Source organism: Myotis nattereri (genome assembly GCF_964212035.1).
Source record: "Myotis nattereri genome assembly, chromosome: 11".
NCBI lineage: Eukaryota > Metazoa > Chordata > Mammalia > Chiroptera > Vespertilionidae > Myotis > Myotis nattereri.
The window spans coordinates 79,779,636-79,798,165 of NC_138086.1; the positions used below are offsets into that span (position 1 = coordinate 79,779,636).

Genomic DNA, 18,530 nt, shown 5'->3' on the forward strand with positions numbered 1-18,530 from the left:
GCTGTTGATGCCAACTTTCAATATTTCTGCTATGTAGCTATTTAAAATATTCTACTATATTCCAGGCATGAAAGGCATAAAGCATAATATAATGAACGCCTGTACTCTCCTCACGCTGCTTAAGATACAAGAGAGTACCGGGATGTTGGGGGCCCACTCCCCCCTCCCCGGTCACACTTGTTCCCTTCACTTCCAGAAGCAATCACTACCCTGAATTTCCTTAGTGCTATTTTGAAAGGCAAATTCTATAAAAGTGTATTTTCTAGTTGTTGATGATGTCTAGACATGCTTGATTATTGCCTGCGGCAGTCCTACACTACTAGTACACTCAAAGAACTGCTTTAATACTTCTGCAGATTCTTCTTGGGTTTTCTAAGTAGAAATAACGTACTTGAGAGAGAGAGAACCCGTTTGGAATCTCTCTTTTCAATCTCTACATCCTTTATTTCCCTTTCGTGCCTTAACCTGCACTGGCAATGACCTTTTCAGCGCAGCCTTGAATGGAAGTGGTATAAGAATGGCCCTCTTTGTCTGTGTCTGATTTTTTAAAAAAATATTCTTTAACATATTTTTTATTGTTGATAGTATTACAGATGTCTCCCATTTTATGTTTTTATTGATTTCAGAGAGAGGAAGGGAGAGGAAGAAAGAGCGAAGTATCAATGATGACAGAGAAGCATTGATTGGCTGCCTCCTGCACACCCCTTATTGGGGATCAAACCAGAAACCCGGGCATGTGCCCCAACTGGGACTGGAACCGTGACCTCCTGTACATAGGTCAATGCTCAACCACTGAGCCACACTGGTGGGGCATGTGCCTGATATGAAAGGGAAGGCTCCCACCATTTCTTCATTAAATGTGACGGGTGCTGCAGACTGAATATGTTGTCTGAGGAAGTGGCCTGATGAGATCAGAGTTGTTTTCAGAAAAATTCTTAGTGACAGGAGGAGGGGTTGGGGCAGAATTATCCACAACGACAGGAATCCCTGTGATCCTCGCTGAAGCTGCGAGGTCTGCGATGCCCGTCCATAGAGCGCACCATGGATGTGATCCCGGCCCTGTGATGAAGACTTGCATCCCACTTGCTAGAATCACCGAGCTAGACAAGTTTCAATAAACCGCAAACCCACGTGGGTCTGACTTGTAAACAATGTCTAAAACTGTGTTTAGTCTGATCCATTACGGCCCCTCGTATGACTCCATTACACGGGAAACAATCGCCTAAGTCACCGACAATCAAACTGACTTTAAATCCTCCTTAAGTCATTTCGGTAAATACAACAGTATGATGCTGACACAAAAGCAAAGCCATTGTTAAGATTACTTGATAAGCTTTAGGAAAATTAAAAGTTTCCAAAGGCTGTTATCTCCCCCAAGCTTAGTCAAAAGCCAAAGTCACTTCCATAGTTTGGTGTCTGCATATTAAGAAAAGTGGGGAGCAACTACCAGCAAATATTTTATAAGGAGACACCCACTTACACGAGGCAATTTAATCTCAAACCTCCAATCCCAGTGAGTTCAGGGGCAGGCTCTCCCTGCTGGTATTGTCTACCAGTGGTCGGCAAACTCATTAGTCAACAGAGCCAAATATCAACAGTCCTTCTTCAAAACAGACTCGCCCAGGCCGAAAACTGACTTCTGCACATGGGCCACGAAGTTTCAATCGCACTGTATGTGCGCCCACACGTGGTATTTTGTGGAAGAGCCACACCCAAGGGGCCAAAATGCTGCATGTGGCTCGCGATCCACAGTTTGCCGACCATGGGTCTAGGCCAGTGATGGCGAACCTTTTGAGCTCGGCATGTCAGCATTTTGAAAAACCGGAACTTAACTCTGGTGCCGTGTCACATCAAGAAACTTTTTGATATTTGCAACCATAGTAAAACAAAGAATTATATTTTTGATATTTATTTTATATATTTAAATGCCATTTAACAAAGAAAAATCAACCAAAAAATGAGTTTGCATGTCACCTCTGACACGCGTGTCATAGGTTCGCCATCACTGGGCTAGGCAAAGCAGTAGCCTACCTCCCCCCTCGCTCCAGCCCCTCATATGGTCCATTTTATTCTCTATGTAGTCACCAATTATGTCTTACAAATAATACGGGCTTTTCAATCTCACTCTTAAAACAATTCTAAGATCCGCTGAAGGATAAGTTAATAACACTACGTACGTTGGGCTAAATCTCGGCCCCTGACCCACTGTCAGTAAATATACATTTCTGAGCAACGAACACGCTTTGTTCCGTAATGAAACAGCCCGAAGGAACAGCATCTGCCATCGCAATGAAGCGCAACGACAGCGCTGTGACATGTCTCCTCTCGGGAAAGGAAACCATGTGGAAATGGCTTCGACACGAGCAGGAGATGAAGACACAGACTAGATCTGATTTGGTGGAAATGGAAGCTGAGACGGTCTCTGTTCTTGGGGTGGGGGTCACTGTTTACGTCACCACTCTCCCTGGCACTCTCATCCCCTCCCTGCTCTCAAGAAACCATGTGCTTTGTGTTGTGATGACTGATGTCCTGACGTAGAGTAGCAAATCCAACTGAAAGCGAGGACAACCCTCGGGAACTCTGCTTCTGTCCGCAGTCCGGGCATGTCTTCGTTTTGAATATTGTTCTGGAGGGAGAATGGGCTCTTTCTGAGAATGGCTGTGTGCGTTATACAGATATTTTCCTTAAGATGGCTTTCCTTGCATTGGCTCCGGCCTTTGCATGAAGTGCCTGCCTTTGTCTATTCGAGCCGAGTGAAAACTGTACCTACATGAAATAGGTGAGGTTTCCAGCACTGTTTAAGGCAGCCGTGGGCAAACTACGGCCCGCGGGCCGGATCCGGCCTGTTTGAAATGAATAAAACTAAAAAACCAAAAAAGACCGTACCCTTTTATGTAATGATGTTTACTTTGAATTTATATTAGTTCACACAAACACTCCATCCATGCTTTTGTTCCGGCCCTCCGGTCCAGTTTAAGAACCCATTGTGGCCCTCGAGTCAGAAAGTTTGCCCACCCCTGGTTTAAGGGAACCATGAGAAACACCCAGAAAACCACGCGGTGAGGTTTTATGACTTTGAGATCCATAGGACTGTTGTTACCATCCATTGTATATGAAATATAGGTTATTTTAGTTCCTAACAAAAATGTTTTAATGAACACAAGCATGTTCTGCAGAAAATCTGACCAGTTCAAGAAAATCTGACCAGTTTAAGTCTGAGCATCATTTTTCTAAGAAAGTGTGACTAGAACCCTTTATTCGGATCCTGTCAACATAATCTAATGACCTTTCTCTTTATTTGAAAAGGCTGATTTTAAATAAAAGTTACTCTAGCTGCTCATGAGAATTTACACAAGGAAAATGCTACACTTCAAAGATAAATAAAAGGAAATGTCAATTCATTCTCCGCATCCACGGGACCACCCGGTGTTGTACCAGCAAAGCGTTTCCAAGGCAACTGGAGCGCATGGACCAGCCCAGGCACAAACCACTCCACTCACAACACAGGCGGCATCCAGAGGGCTGCACACAATAGGAGATTTTACCGAACAGGTATTATCTTCACCCACTTCAGAGTACTCTGCTTTACCAAGCCCTTCTGGGATTTCAGAGTTCCTTCTTGTGGCTCTTAGTACCCGATGCCTACTCCTCTAAGAGCTCTGTGGTCCCCCACATGGAAAATGCACACTGGGTTGTATCTGGCCGGTGATCTGTCCTCCTCGCAGGTAAGGGTTATACATCAGTCTCAGACCTACTGACCCTCTTACTTCCTCTGTCTGGGCACCAGGGCGTCTCTTGATAGTGACGAGAGGATCGGGATGATCAGGGGTTCAGGGCACTCCTTATTGTCCACGACTTGAACTTCTGAATCTTTCCAACATCTCCCCAAACTCCAGCCCAACCCCTCCCTTTGTCAAATGGCCTCAAAACTTAATTTTTAAAAATATCAAAACTTCCCTTTCCTTTCTCTTGCTTTCAACTACTCGCATCTCCAAGAACACTGCTTTGTTAACCACTTACTGTATCACTTTTTTTTTTTACCCAAAATGTATAAAGTGGGGGAAAAGTTAAAAACAGGCATGATGAGATAGTAAAGCTCCTGAAATGTTCATTGCCCACGTGGATGACCTCACCCAGGAACCTCTCTCGTTAACGCGGTCCTTTTCTCTCCTATCCCTTCCAACCGTCGGAATCCAGGCCAAAATCAACGTGGAAAAACAATAAATGCAAAAAAATGTCTTGAAGACATAAATGATAGACTTGTATTGTATACAAAGAAAAAAAATCAACTTTTCCTCTCCTTCACTTTTTCACTAGTTGTTTTAAGAAGTAAAAACTTTCTGACTCTCACTAGGTTCACACGGAAATTTAATCTTCATGCCAATGTTTTCTTACAGATTCTCACTTTCAGACCCTCAGCTCATTTCATTATAAATAATCTTTCTGAGACCTATTTAGTCTAAAACTATCACCTCTTGGGCATATTTGCTCTGAGAAAACATCCCAGGGGGCTACTATTTTAATAATTAGGTGTCCATAAAGTAAGTGACCAGACCTTTCCCAAGCGACTCGGAACTCAAAAGAATTCCTATTGAGTGTGACTTGCACTTCCCATGCTCAGAGGGAGGCAGTATATCAGGCATAGCTTCTGCACACGAATTGTTCAGCTCTGCTTCATGCTTCCTGAACACAAATCATTCACAAAGTGACACTGTGATCACAAACCTAAGAATCAAATACTTTCACACATTTGGAAAGATTATCTTTGCCTTGAAATATTTAAGGCAAATGATTTTTTGTGTGTTTTTTTTTCCTAACATCCTTTGGTCAGTGAAGTTAAAATAAAGTATTTATTTTAGATACTAAATAACTAGAATTTCTATGAAAACATATATTCCTTATAACAAATCAGTAGACTCCAAATGATGAAAGTATCTTAGTGGCTTATGACTTAAAACTAGATAAAAATGACAGGAAAATGTCAAAGACAGAAAATGCACTAGCTAAATCAGCGGTTCTCAACCTGTGGGTCGCGACTCCTTTGCGGGTCGAACGACCCTTTCACAGGGGTCGCCTAAGACCATCGGAAAACACCTATATAATTACATATTGTTTTTGTGATTAATCACTATGCTTTATGTTCAATTTGTATCAATGAAAATATATCCTGCATATCAGATATTTACATTACGATTCATAACAGTAGCAACATTACAGTTATGAAATAGCAACGAAAATAATTTTATGGTTGGGGGTCACCACAACATGAGGAACTGTATTAAAGGGTCGCGGCATTAGGAAGGTTGAGAACCACTGAGCTAAACGGAGGCTGTGGAGAGTCCCATTTGTGTTTTTACCAAAAGGAATGAATGCCTATGAAAACATTTCAGGTTAAGTACTGGACTGGGTATTTATAATAAACGGGAGGAAGAAGTACGGCACGCCTTTTTCACTGAAGCAGGGGTAGCTCACTGGAAATAATTAAAAGTAACTATTTGAAAATCCACAGCTATGCATGTACACACACATAGAAAATTCGCTTTTGATGTGCTTTCGATTGAAAGCAAGCAGAGGATGCATGAGTCCTTATTATAGTCAGTGCTTCTGGATGCTGGCAAAGGACAACAGCATAGCTGCAGTGGGAAACGTTGCAGAGTCCTCTACAGGAAGCAGCGGTGGGGAAGGGAAGACCCTAATTTGCTTCACAGAGCAAAGGGATTACCAACAGAAGTGCTTACCCGACATTCCAAGCAATCACAGCCTCCATATCAGAACCATCAGATGTCTTTAATGTATAACCCAGTAAACGCAAGTGGCAATAGGCCCCAGGAAACACTTCCAGACAATTATCATTTTAAAGAAAACATACAAAAGCTATTTTTCACACTAAGAATCTAAGCTCAAGCCATTATGATGGTGAATTTCTATTATGAGAAGAAAGATAGGGCGTTTTCTATCAACATGTGGTAAAGATATATATTCAAGAGGCTTAGAACCAAGATATTCCATAAAGATATACTCATAATGGAAACATTTCCTATCCAGTCTCTCTCTCTCTCTCTCTCTCTCTCTCTCTCTCTCTCACTCTCTCTCTCTCACACACACACACACACACACACACACACGTGTGCTCACTTTATCAATCGTCTATGTGAGACGGATTCAGCAAAGAGAAAACTTTTCCTGTTAGACGTGAGCAGAAAAACCCTGCTAATTGAGTGACTGGTGCGGTCAGCAGCCAAGATGGCATGACTCTGTGTGTTATTGTCACATGTCACCTGCGATCCTCAGAGTACCGACTAGTTTCCCTCTATAATGGCATCCCAACAAGTTAGAAGGAGAGGAGTCGGGACTTATTTTGCTGCAATGTTGTCTGTTTCTATAACTCAATATTGCTCTTCTAAATTCATGTTCCACTGTTCATCTTTTACTTGTAAAACTGTTAAATCCCATTGAGGGCCTACATACCACAGCAATAAGCCATTCAGAAATGCAAATTCAAATCTTAAGAAATAAATAGGAAATAACACACTAGGAAAAAACATACAGAATGAAACATTCTTTTCCTTATTCTTCTTTACACAAGAACTAAGTCTACTTCCGTATAAAGAAAGTCAGCCCCACTGTGATTGCCAGAGGGCAACAATGTCAAATGAGCTGGGTAGATGCCATGATAAAGGACATCTACTATTCGAAGAGTCAGAGCATGTTCGCTGTATTTGGAGGCACTGCTGAAGTTACTCGGGAGGAAAAAGAAGGGTAAAGGCTTCGATCAATCTCCACAAAGTCAAGATAAGCATCCTGGAGGCCATCCCGGCTGCCTCTGGAGAGAAGTGCATTCCCTTCTCTCCAGGGCAGGAAAGGATGGGCCACCTAGAAAAGTTACCGCCCTTCCATGTACCATCGCCAAGGGCACTCTCCATAAACCAAAAAACATAAAAGGAAAGCTACTGGGGAAACAGATTAATTCTCAAGTCTGCATGCACTTTAAAATTCAAGGTTATTTTAGAGTTTTAGAATTAGAAAACTTTAGTTTTTATTTTTTAGAATTATAAGAACTTTAAAATAATTAACAAATTACTCAGATAATCATTCGTTTCATCAAAAATGCAATAAGAATTCTCTGTACTCAAACATCACAGATTAGCTTTAAATAAGGATTGTGGGGCTTTACTTCACTTTCTCCCCCCTCTGTCCTCTTAAAACTTGTTGGAGAGTATCAATATTAATACTGTCAATTATTTTTTCCTAGGCATAAATGCTGTTGAAATGTAGAATATGAGAGCTCATGATTAAAGTAAAATTAGGTACTTACAACTCATCAAACACAAATAGGTTAATACATATGTAACAAATGTTTTCCTTAGCCCTCGAAAAGTTTCTTCATCTAATTTTGACCGAAAAAGAAAAGCTAGTTAAGTGAATGAAAATTGATAGCTTATCCAACCATAAACCAAAAGACACTCTGAATATACATATCCATGAAAACGAAAGAAAAGAATCACTCCATTCCAAAGTCATTTTGTGTCTCAGGCTCACATGACTGGTTCAAGTTGTAATTAAGAAGTAGGTTTCCTTTAAAAGCATGACATAAACCAAATGGAAGTGAAGTGCTACAAGCAGCATGGTTGTCAATGGAGAAACAAAAAACAAAACCATCTCTAACTTTTGTCACACATCCCACAACCAATAGCAAAACAATGGTTTTTAACACTTCATCTCAGAGTCACCGAAAATGAAAACCAATTAAAACCTGAACTAAAGTTGACGGCCATTTTGTGTAGACTTGGTCCACACCTGATACATGAAATTAGATTTAATCTTATTGGGAAGAGAGAAGTAAACTGCTTTTAGGTGATTTATTTTCACTTTCAAGTTGTTACTGGATTTGTTCACAGCAATCACTTCTATACCACAGGTGGCCGACAACGTTTCCAACCTGCCTGTCCCATCTTCAGTGTAAGACACAAAGAGTCAATTATATCTGTGAAATAATGACTATCTCAGAAGTTTGTGTTGCCTGGCAACTAGAAGAAGGAAGTGATGTAGTCTCCTGAAGATATTCCACTTACCCTATAGTTCTGATCCAAGTGCATCTCCATGACTGTACTTTTAGCCAAAGGTGAGTCGAGGTGACTGCCATGTGATCCCTCATAATATGCAAACAGGTTGTCACATATACACCACCAACAGTCAGTTTAGACAAAACTCTGGGGACACACTCTTTTGCAAACCTATCTGAAGGTGTTCAATACTAACTTACACATAAATATTAAGTATAGATATGACTCACTTTAGGGAAATCTACTGGGTGAAAATCCAAGTTTTTTAGCAGACATAGGTAACCAGAAATCAGGTGCAATTCCCAGTAACTAACAGTTTCTTTGCCTTACATAATGATTTATTGTAATGGTTCATAAGTCGAGAATCTCTGTACACATTCAAATTGAAATATATATATATATATATATATATATATATATATATATATCCCTTTAGTCACATATTTTATGTACTATAAGCATGGCATAGGAACATCTGCATTTCTGCAATTTTTTTTTTAGTTTATGCATTTCTGCTATAATTTAATGCTGACAGCATGTTACTTACCAATGTGATTTCCATGATGCCTGCATTTTTAAGGAGTGGTGTAGAAAATGGGTGCCTACGGTCTTTTACACATTCTATCTATTAAGTACCAACTGAAAACTTAAGCTACAAAGCATTTCTGGGGGGAAATGAAGACCCTCCCACTGGGATCAGCCAGCCAGCTTCATGGAAGCATCTGTGTTCTCCTCTATGCAAGACACACACACACACACACACACACACACACACACACACACACAGACCATGGCTTCAATGACCCTAAAGGAAACAATCAAACACCAATGGCTCCACTGGGAGGTTCATGACGGGTCTTGGCTGGATTCCTTGAGCGCACAGTCTGACACACCTTTGCTCCCACCTTTGACATCCAATGACGACAGCAACAAGGCGACTTACCGGCCCGAAAGAATTGCTGTCGAAACTGTGTCCATGATGATCGCCCTCCACCCAGATGTGACCGCGAGGCACCTTGACGTAGCGGTTTTTGTGTCCCATGGTTCTAGGAAGAAACAGCACAGCCAATGAGGTTAGAACGGAAAAGAGAGCAAACAGCTGGCAAACAAAATGAGGAAGCAAACATGCTGTCACAAGCTGCAAGAGATCGCTACGGGTTAGCCTCGACGCCACGCCAAAACTTCCCCTGTAAGTGACACATGATCAGAATTCTGAACCCCATCCACACTGTTTCCCCTCCCACTTCTGTAGGTAGGAACTCTGTGCTTAAGTAAAATGCACTGCCCTGCCTAGTGCGGTGCAGCTGGTTGAGGGTCATCCCATGCACCAAGGGGTCACTGGTTGGTTTCCAGGTCAAGGCACATGCCCAGGTGGTGGGTTCAGTCCCCCAGTTGGGGTGCATGGAAGAGGCAGCCAATTGATGTTTTTCTCTCACATCGATGTTTCTCTCTCTCCCTCTTCCTTTCTCTCTCTAAAAAAATCAATAAAACATATTTAAAAAAAAATACATTAGCACCAAATGTTTTGCTACTTAATTTATCCTAAATATGAATACCCTAAATATGTTTTTATGAAATTCAATAAGCCCTATAAAAATACTATTCTATTTTTCCCTAACTTTTAAGTCAAAATTCAACTGTTGATCAGTGGTAATCTCCTTTTTTTTTTTTTTTTTTTTTTTAGTCAAAGAAACTTCCCAAACCACCTAATAGCACTTTTCATGACTTCTTAATTTTCTAAAATTCCAGATATATAAGCAAGAAAAAACCTCGGTGAGCTCGTGTTAGACACAAACTATTGATGTTAGTTGACAATTTCTTGTCAGCACTATTTCAGTTCATATATTACCCCTGAAAATGAGGAAAGGTTTAACCATTTCTGAAGACTGTTTAAAAATCAGTGGCCAGGGACACACACTTAGAGGAGCAGGAGGTGTCCTCACAGTGACGAGGTCATGGAATAAAGACAGGCTCAGGCCCAGTATCTGTGGCAATGGAGAAGGTGGCAACCATTTTTTCTTCTGTTGCCTAACTTTTTCAAATATATTAATTAGGCTAAAACATTCATGTCCTTTGACATAGTTATTCTCCTGGTACAGATCCAAACAAATAATCAGAAGTATAAACAGATATTTATCATGAGGGTGTATAACACAGGCCTTTTAGAGCAAATATATATCTTCCTAAATACCCAACCGCACAAGATTGGCTAAATTATACTATCAACAGTTCAATTAAAGGGACAGAATTAGAATAACATTTTATCCCAATTAGATAATAAGTTCTCCAGGGGGCAGAGACCATTAGCTGTTCTTATGTTTATCCCCAAGGCCTTTGGGAAAATGCCTTGTCTAAGGAAGCTTTTCAAAAAATGTTGGTTGGATAACTGAATGCATGAATGTCACCCCCCAGTCTATAGAGTTAAGCCCAGAAACAGCTTGGCCCACGGTTCTTGGAGGTGGAGTCCCTATCAGACCATGTTTGTCAGCAAGTTGTATATGTGCAGAAGGATGCATAAAAAAGGACAACGAAACATCAATTGGTGCTACAGAAATTGAAACTAGTCATTACTTAGAATGGTTTTTAATTTTCCAGATAATTTCAATGTTGAATTACTTTGCTTTCGATCAGTAAATCACTGAAGCGAGGAAGCGATGTTGTGGCCATTACAAGCCAACCGTAATGAGTGCTGTTTATTTTTCATTACTCCTGGGAGGAGAGTTGCAGCCTTTAAAGGAAAGCAACACCAAGCTGCACACATCTGAGCATCAGAGACTCTGGAATACACGTGTTCGGTTAAATCAGCCTCTTAGTTCCTGGCATCCCGAGTGCTTTTCTCACGAGATGGCCTCGAGGAACTAACATCCCGCATCAAGTACGAAGGACAGTGAAAAGGCCCTTCTTTCACTTAACTGTTGGCAAGGCACCCTCTCCTAGGAAGCCCAAGCATTTGCTCACCGAGTTAAGACAGCTACAATGAACAAGTACTCACAAAGTAAACAGTTACCCATTGTGTCTCTTGGAATAATCACGCAAGCAGAATATGAACTAAAACCGGCATAAAGCCATTTCTGCACTGAAATGGGAGGTTTTCAGTCAACCATATGCCAGAAAAAACAATATAAAACTCAGATCCAGTTTCAAGGTCACAGAAACCAAGAAGTCCAGACCCCTGCGATAGAAGGTGACAGGGTGACAAAACGGCCACTGGCAGTTACAGGTTTTCCTGCCCACCGCCTTACTCAGAAAGCTTCAGTTCGCCCATCTCTCCATCCTCTTCTAGCCCCTATAAGACTATTTTTCCTCACTGCATCTACTAACACGTCACTCATTGGTTTCCTTGCTTACTGCCCATCTTCTCCCCCTGCCCTCCCCCCCCCCCGCCCCCAGCACATAAAGCTTGGAATTTTGGCGTTCTTGTTCACTTCTGTACCCCCTGAGCCCAGAACAGAGCCTGGGGTAAGGTGCTCAACAACCACTTGTTACATAAACAAACAAATGAATGAGTGAGTGAAAAATACGATCACAGAGGCAGAATAATATAGTGGAAATTTAGCAGAATCTAGAAACAGATGAACCAGCTTTTAATGTTGATACTGTTACTCACAAGCAATCCTGTGCAAGGTACTCAGTTTTGACTTTAATTTGCTGGTTTTCACCATGGAATGGGTAGGCCGTATCCTGCCTAACTGGGCTGAGATGAAGGTTGGCAGGTAGTTGAGAATGTAACGGAGAGGTTGCTATAGAACATCGTCTCTGCAATCTGCCGGTTGGGGCTTTCACACCGGACTTAGCACTGTCCAGTTTGCATGACCGTGGGCCAGCTGGTGAAAGGCTACGTGTCACTTTCCTCATCTGCAGGACAGGGCACCTACCAGCACCGAACTGAACAAATTGTTCTCTGAAGAGAGTGGCATGGGGTAAGCCCTTGATGAATGGATTCTCTTAGCATCGGGACTGTGTCTGAAGTGCTCCATACAGCCCTGGCGTACGGGAAGAACCCGCTACGGGGTAGTTACTATGGCTATTGTCTTCCTTTGTCCACTGTTTGCTTTCATTTCATAATTCAGAATGTGTTCAAGCCCCCACTATCTATCATCATCAGCCTCTCAAGATGAGCTGAGCTCTGCTTCAGTGATTTCTTTCCCCACAGTTGCGCTGTGACTGCAGACTGCTTCTAATGGAACAACGAATCTTATTTTTCTTTTATTCCTGTGCCCTCTGGGATACTCTAGAACTGTCTGCCTGTTTAGGTTTTCACCTACTAACCGCTTCCACGCCTGCGTGCTGCGATGCTAGTAGACAGGGGTCTACCCACGTACCAGACAAGTATGAAAGGACTCTGAGCCGGGCAACCCTGGTGAGATCCATGCCATACACACAGTGCATAGTCTGTTCCCCAGGCTGCAATCTGACTTTTTAAAAAAGAACCCAAAGTAGCTTTAAAAAATATAATGATAAAATATTGAGCTGGCTCCTTCCAGGACGGCCAAAGAAATGTAACACTCCTAATAGAACTCCTCCAGAGGAGGAATTTTAAATAGCTGCGCGCTCCCGAATTCACATAAAAGAAAGACAAGATAATCTTTTTGGGTGATTTAACACTTAAGTGAGGCATCAGCCTTCAGGGTTGTGTATATCTATGGCCTGCAAATAATATGGTTTTGACAGTCAAAAATGAGTTCCTTATGGTACTCTAACTACCTGTCTACAAAAAGGCATTTTTAGCACTAGCATTACCAAGACAAGTTACCGAGGTCTTACAAAGGGAATGAAGAATGATTGCCCAAATTTGATCTGACCTTGAAAACAATGGTTGCTTTTTAAGTTTTTGACTCCCTTGAGTGTCATCAGTTGAATACAAAATTATCTATGAAATCCTTGACACAACAACAGGAACAAATTCATATCCAAATTTCCCAAATACATACATATGCAGGTATACACACACACACACACACACACACACACGCTTTTTAAAACTATACATATATTTTTTAATTGATTTCAGAGAGTAAGAGAGAGTGAGAAAGAGATAGAAACATCCTATATAATAAAAGGCTAATATGCAAATTGACCGAACTGTGGAACGACCAGTTGCTAATCTGTGCACTGACCACCAGAGGGCAGATGCTCAATGCAGGAGCTGTCCCCTGGTGGTCAGTGTGCTCCCACAGGGGGAGCACTGCTCAGCCAGAAGCTGCGCTCATGGCTGGTGAGTGCAGCGGCAGTGGCAGGACCCTCTCCCGCCTCCGTGGCAGCGCTATGGATGTCCGACTGACGGCACAGGCCTGGGAGCAGGCCTAAGCCGTCAGTCGGACATCCCCCAAGGGCTCCCAGACTGCAAGAGGGCTCAGGCCATGCTGAGGGACTCCCCAAGTGTATGAATTTTATACACCAGGCCTCTAGTCAATAATGAGAGAGGATCCTTGATCCTCTGCCTCCTGCACACTCCCCACTGGGGATTGAGCCTGCAACCTGGGCATGTGCCCTGACTGGAATTGAACTGTGACCTCTTGGTTCATAGGTCAATGCTCAACTACTGAGCCACGCTAGCCAGGCATGTGTGCGCGCGCACACACACACACACACGCACACACATTCTTAACTTAAGTAATTAGTATTACTAAATCATGATTGATTGGAATATTTCATTCCTTTATTATTCAAACCATTTCATTGATTTTTCTCATTGTCCCAGGGAGAGGCTGCCCTGAGGTTGTTCACTGCTCCCCAACCTGGACCCCTGGGTCCTGAAGAGACCTGCAGCCCAGGGTTCTGGACTCAGGAAGATCAGAAGTTAAGGGGAGATCTCTCTTCCCATCACTGACAGACTGAACAAGAAAAAGGGATTTGCCATCAGCAAAGGGAAACGAGTGAGCACTGGTCTATCCAGGGTTGGCATCAGCAACAGGAAAAATCTTCCTTGAAAACCCACACCCTCCTGTCAGGTGAGATCGGGGCTCAGACTCACACCTGTGACCTAGAGAAAAGATGTTAAGACCTATTCTTCGGAATTAACTTGAATTGGCCCCAGGAGGCCGGGAGGAGGAAATATAACTCTTGGGGAATAACACGCCCGCTCAGTTTCCAGGTTTTCTATAGCAAGTCCCAGCCAATAGGAACTCAGGATTCAAACTAACAGAACTCACATGCACATAACCAGTGTTAGTGAGTCAGAACTGACAGCAAAGAGCAGGTCAGACCCCAGGCCTTCAACAGTGAGTGTGCACAACACAGAATGTCAATTATACACGATTGGATATTTGTACAATTAAGAAAGAGAATTAAAAAGATGCACAAGGAACACTACCCTATTTTTAAAGTGCAGACATTTGAAAAAGAACCCAATAGGTGGACAAAAACCAGATTAGTGTAAGCTAAAGGAAGAAGTAACGAACCGGAATATGTATCTAAAAATGTACTTAGTACACAGCACAGAGAGATGAAGAAGTGGAAACTATACATGAGCTGCTAGAGAGACATGGAGAACAGTGCTAGACATGGAGAACCAGAGTCCCAAAGGAGGGGGGTAAAAAGAAACAAGGAAGAGGCAATATTTGAAACAAGGACGACAGGGGTAGAGGGTTTTTCAGGATTGCTGAGAGCAGGAATTCAGAGTCTGCAACAAAAGCGAACCAGGAGTAAATAAAGAGAAACCACCGCTGGGGAACTGATGAAAGTGCAGGACAATAAGGACTCCCTCCCCCAAAAATCTCTGAGACGCTGCCGGGGAAAAACATACCTATGTTACCATCGAAGAAATAAAGAAATTCAAAGCAGAGTTCCCTGGCTAAGGTACAATGCACAGGCAGTATAATCCAGCCATTTAAAGTACAGGCAGTCCTCGGGTTACGTCGGACTCCGTCGTTTCGTGGTTGCATCCCATCTCCCATGTACAGTATTTTTTAAAAAGTTCTGTCATTTCGACATGTGTACATATGTGCTTTATGTTTTTTATTATTTCTTTACCACAAGTAAAGGTCAGGAGTTGTTATCTTTCTTTTAAATTGTTTTACTGTTTCGCTTCATTACTGCTGTGTGTGTGCTCCATGGGAGTGATGTAGGTGCTAATGGAGGTGGGTTCCGACGTACAGTGAAAAATTGCATTACGTCGCCGTAGGAACGGATCTTCCAGGTAACCCGAGGGCCTACTGTATACAATTCATGAGTTTTAAACATCTGTACAATCACATAACCATTAGGTCAAGATGTAAAACACTTCAGTAATCACAAAAGTGTCCTTGCGCCTCTCTTCAGGTAAACCCGCCCTTGCCTCCAACCTTGGCTCCGGTAACCCTGGCTGCGCCGCTCTCTGTCACTGCTGTTTTGCCTTAGCTCGCCTTTCCCATAGATGGACTCATCCCATAGGAACTCTTTCACTGCCGGCTTCTTTAATTTAGTCTAAGGCCTGAGATCAATCCATGCTGTGGCATGTATCAACAATTTGTTACCATTTTTTTCTTAATAGTATACTATGGTATCGATACTATGGTATCGATATCCTACAATTAGTTTTTCAATTAAAAATTCATGGACACTTCGGTTGTTTCCACTTCGGGGCTACTGTCCATAAAGTACATCTGTGTATAAGGATTTGTGTGGACACGTCTTCACTTCTCTCGGGTGACTATCTACACGTGATATGGCTGCGTCATATAGTAACTGAACGTTTAACCTTCTAACAAACTGTCAAACTGTTTTCCAAAGGAATGGTACCGGCAATGTAGGAGTCTCACCTACACTTGATAATGAACATTCTTTCCAACCTTAGCCATTTCAGGGGTATACATTTCCCTAACGACTAATGTTTTGATAAAATTTCTGTGAGTTGCCGAAGCTGGTTTGGCTCGGTGGATAGAGCGTTGGCCTGCAGACTGAAGGGTCCTGGGTTCGATTCTGGTCAAGGGCATGTCCCTGGGTTGTGGGCACATCCCCAGTGGGAGATGTGCAGGAGGCAGCTGACCGATGTTTCTCTCTCATCGATGTTTCTAACTCTCTATCCCTCTCCCTTCCTCTCTGTAAAAAATCAATAAAATATATTTTAAAAAAAAATTTTCTGTGAGTTGCTTTCTTCTCTGGTGAACTACCTGCTAAAGTTTTTTTTCTTTTTTTAATTAAATTTGGTGGTTTGTCTTCTTATTGAGTTGTATGGTTTTTTTATTTACTCTGGAAAGACCTCTTATCAAATACATGTCTTTGCAAATATTTTCTTCTAACAAATATTTTAATTTTGATGAAGTTTAACCAATTCTTTTCTTTTGTGGAGCATGATTTTTATGCCATAAAAAAATCTTGCCTAATCAGAAGTCACAAAGATTTTCTCCTATTTTTTCTTCTACTTTTATAGTTTTAGAATTTTTGTTAATATGGTAAAGTTCAAGTTTCCTTCTTTCTCTCTTTCTTTTTGCACATGGTTATCCAATTTTCCAGCACTATTTTTTGAAACAATGATACTTTCTTAATTGAATTACCTTGAACTATGACTAAGTTATGTCTCCTGAAAATGTATGTTGAAGCCTGGACCCCAGTATTATGGTATTTAGAGATGAGGATTTTGGAGATAATGAGGTATAGCCTAAGTTCTAAGGGTGAGGCCCTCATGATGAGATTAGTGCCCTTATAAGAAGGGACCAGAGAAGAGCTAGCTTGTGTTTTCTCTCCCCGCCTCTTCCCCACCACCCACCATGTGAGTACTTACACCAATAACACATAGGAAGAAGGGAAGTGATTGAAAATATTTTCTCTATGGTTTTTGAACTTTTCTAATGAAGAGTGGAGATATTTAATATCTTTACTTTGTTCGGTATGCACTGAAACCATTTTAAGAGTAGTAGAAATGTAATCTATATATAATGTTCTAGCCAGTAGAAAATTTAAAAATCTCAGTTAACACAAAATAATTCAAAAAAACACATAAAAAGGGTAAAGTGGGATCAATAGAAAGTACAAAGTAAGATGACATTGAAATATACCAGTAATCATAATGAAAGTAAATGGACTAATCTAGGTAAGAAAAAAAATTCTCCAATTGGGGGGAAATTCTAGCTTTATGCTACTTATAAGAAAGATACATAAACAAAAGGACACAGAGAATTTGATAATAACAATAACACAACTAAACAGGGAAATAACAGTTATATTAATACCAGACAAAATGAGAGCAGGTCTCTGAAATGAGAGCGAAGTTTTCCAGGACCTGATCGTGAAACACAATTGATGGCTGTTTTATCCTATAGAAGGATTTGAAGCAGGGAAGTGACCTAAGTTTTGTTTCATAGAACGCATGGTCAGAGTCCGCACTGTAAAAACTCCAACTGTCTCTTTGTTACCACAACATGGTAAGAGTTTTTGCTGCTCAATATATTCATTCCCTCTCCTGACTCTCAACGCTGCCAATTGTATGTTTGCTTAGTATCTAAATGCTGAAGTACAAAGACTCAATACTTCTTTCCTTGTACCTTGTATCGAGTTAAAAATAAAATGTATGCAACTAATAGATGGTGAATCCAAACAAATGTAGTAACAATTTCTAGGAAGTTGAATCACCCATAGCTACCTACAAGTAGTTGTTTCTCAGGATCACAGTTGAAAAGAATATGATTCCTCTTTGCACAGAAAACACAGAGGCGAAAGCATGTAGGTGAAGCCTCTGAGTGAGCTAGAGGAAGGGCACCGACGAGAGAAACCAGATCCCATAGTTTCCGCTCATTGTGCCATGGATCAGGACTACTTGCGTTTCCAAAGAATAGGTCTTAACATCTTTTCACTAGGAAAAAAATGAAATGTCATTTTTTAAATAGACCGCATGCTGTTGCTAGGTGATCAGAGCAAATCTATTTAGCTCATTTAAATTGAATGTTAGATTTATACATATTCACAATAAAGTTCAGAATTAATTTTATAAAATTAATATGAATGCTCTTAGTACAGCTCTGTTTTTAAGGGATGCATATTCCTGATGTATTTCTTTTCCTAAAATACAATTATACAATAAGGAGCTTAAATGTGACAATATTCCTGAACATATAGGATGTTTTATCCTGTTAAACATACATATGAAAAATACCTTCGGCTGCCCATGAAAGTCACTGCGATGATAGCGAGAATTTGAGAAAGAGGACATTTAGCAATCACTGGGTTCCATCCGCGCTGGATCAGGCATGTATATAACATGGACTGATCTGCTGAGTATCCCAGCAGCGGGTGGCAGTTTATGCTGTCTTATCTTGTGTGTCATGCTTAGTGAGTGCGGAGAAGCTGATGAATTCTGTGACAGTAGAAATGCTGGTATTTCTTTCTTGATATAATTAAACAACTATTGAATGACTACTCTATGAAACAGTATAAATGGTGTGGGTGAGAGCACAGGAAAGAATAAGATGCCGTCCCTTCCACCAAGACTGTAGTTTATACCATGATTCAAAACATAAGCAACACAGTGGTCTATACAATATTTATGGCAGT

The 18,530-nt window shown here is 41.3% G+C and overlaps 1 protein-coding gene across 1 annotated transcript in view; it reads right to left on the minus strand.

The window, feature by feature from the left end:
• IMMP2L (inner mitochondrial membrane peptidase subunit 2) overlaps nucleotides 1-18,530 on the minus strand; it is a 486,662-nt gene that overhangs the window by 94,523 nt on the left and 373,609 nt on the right. Inside the window, exon 6 of the mRNA XM_081102273.1 lies at nucleotides 9,007-9,109. Within this exon, the coding sequence (XP_080958399.1) occupies nucleotides 9,007-9,109 (103 nt within the window). The remainder of the gene's footprint in view (nucleotides 1-9,006; nucleotides 9,110-18,530) is intronic.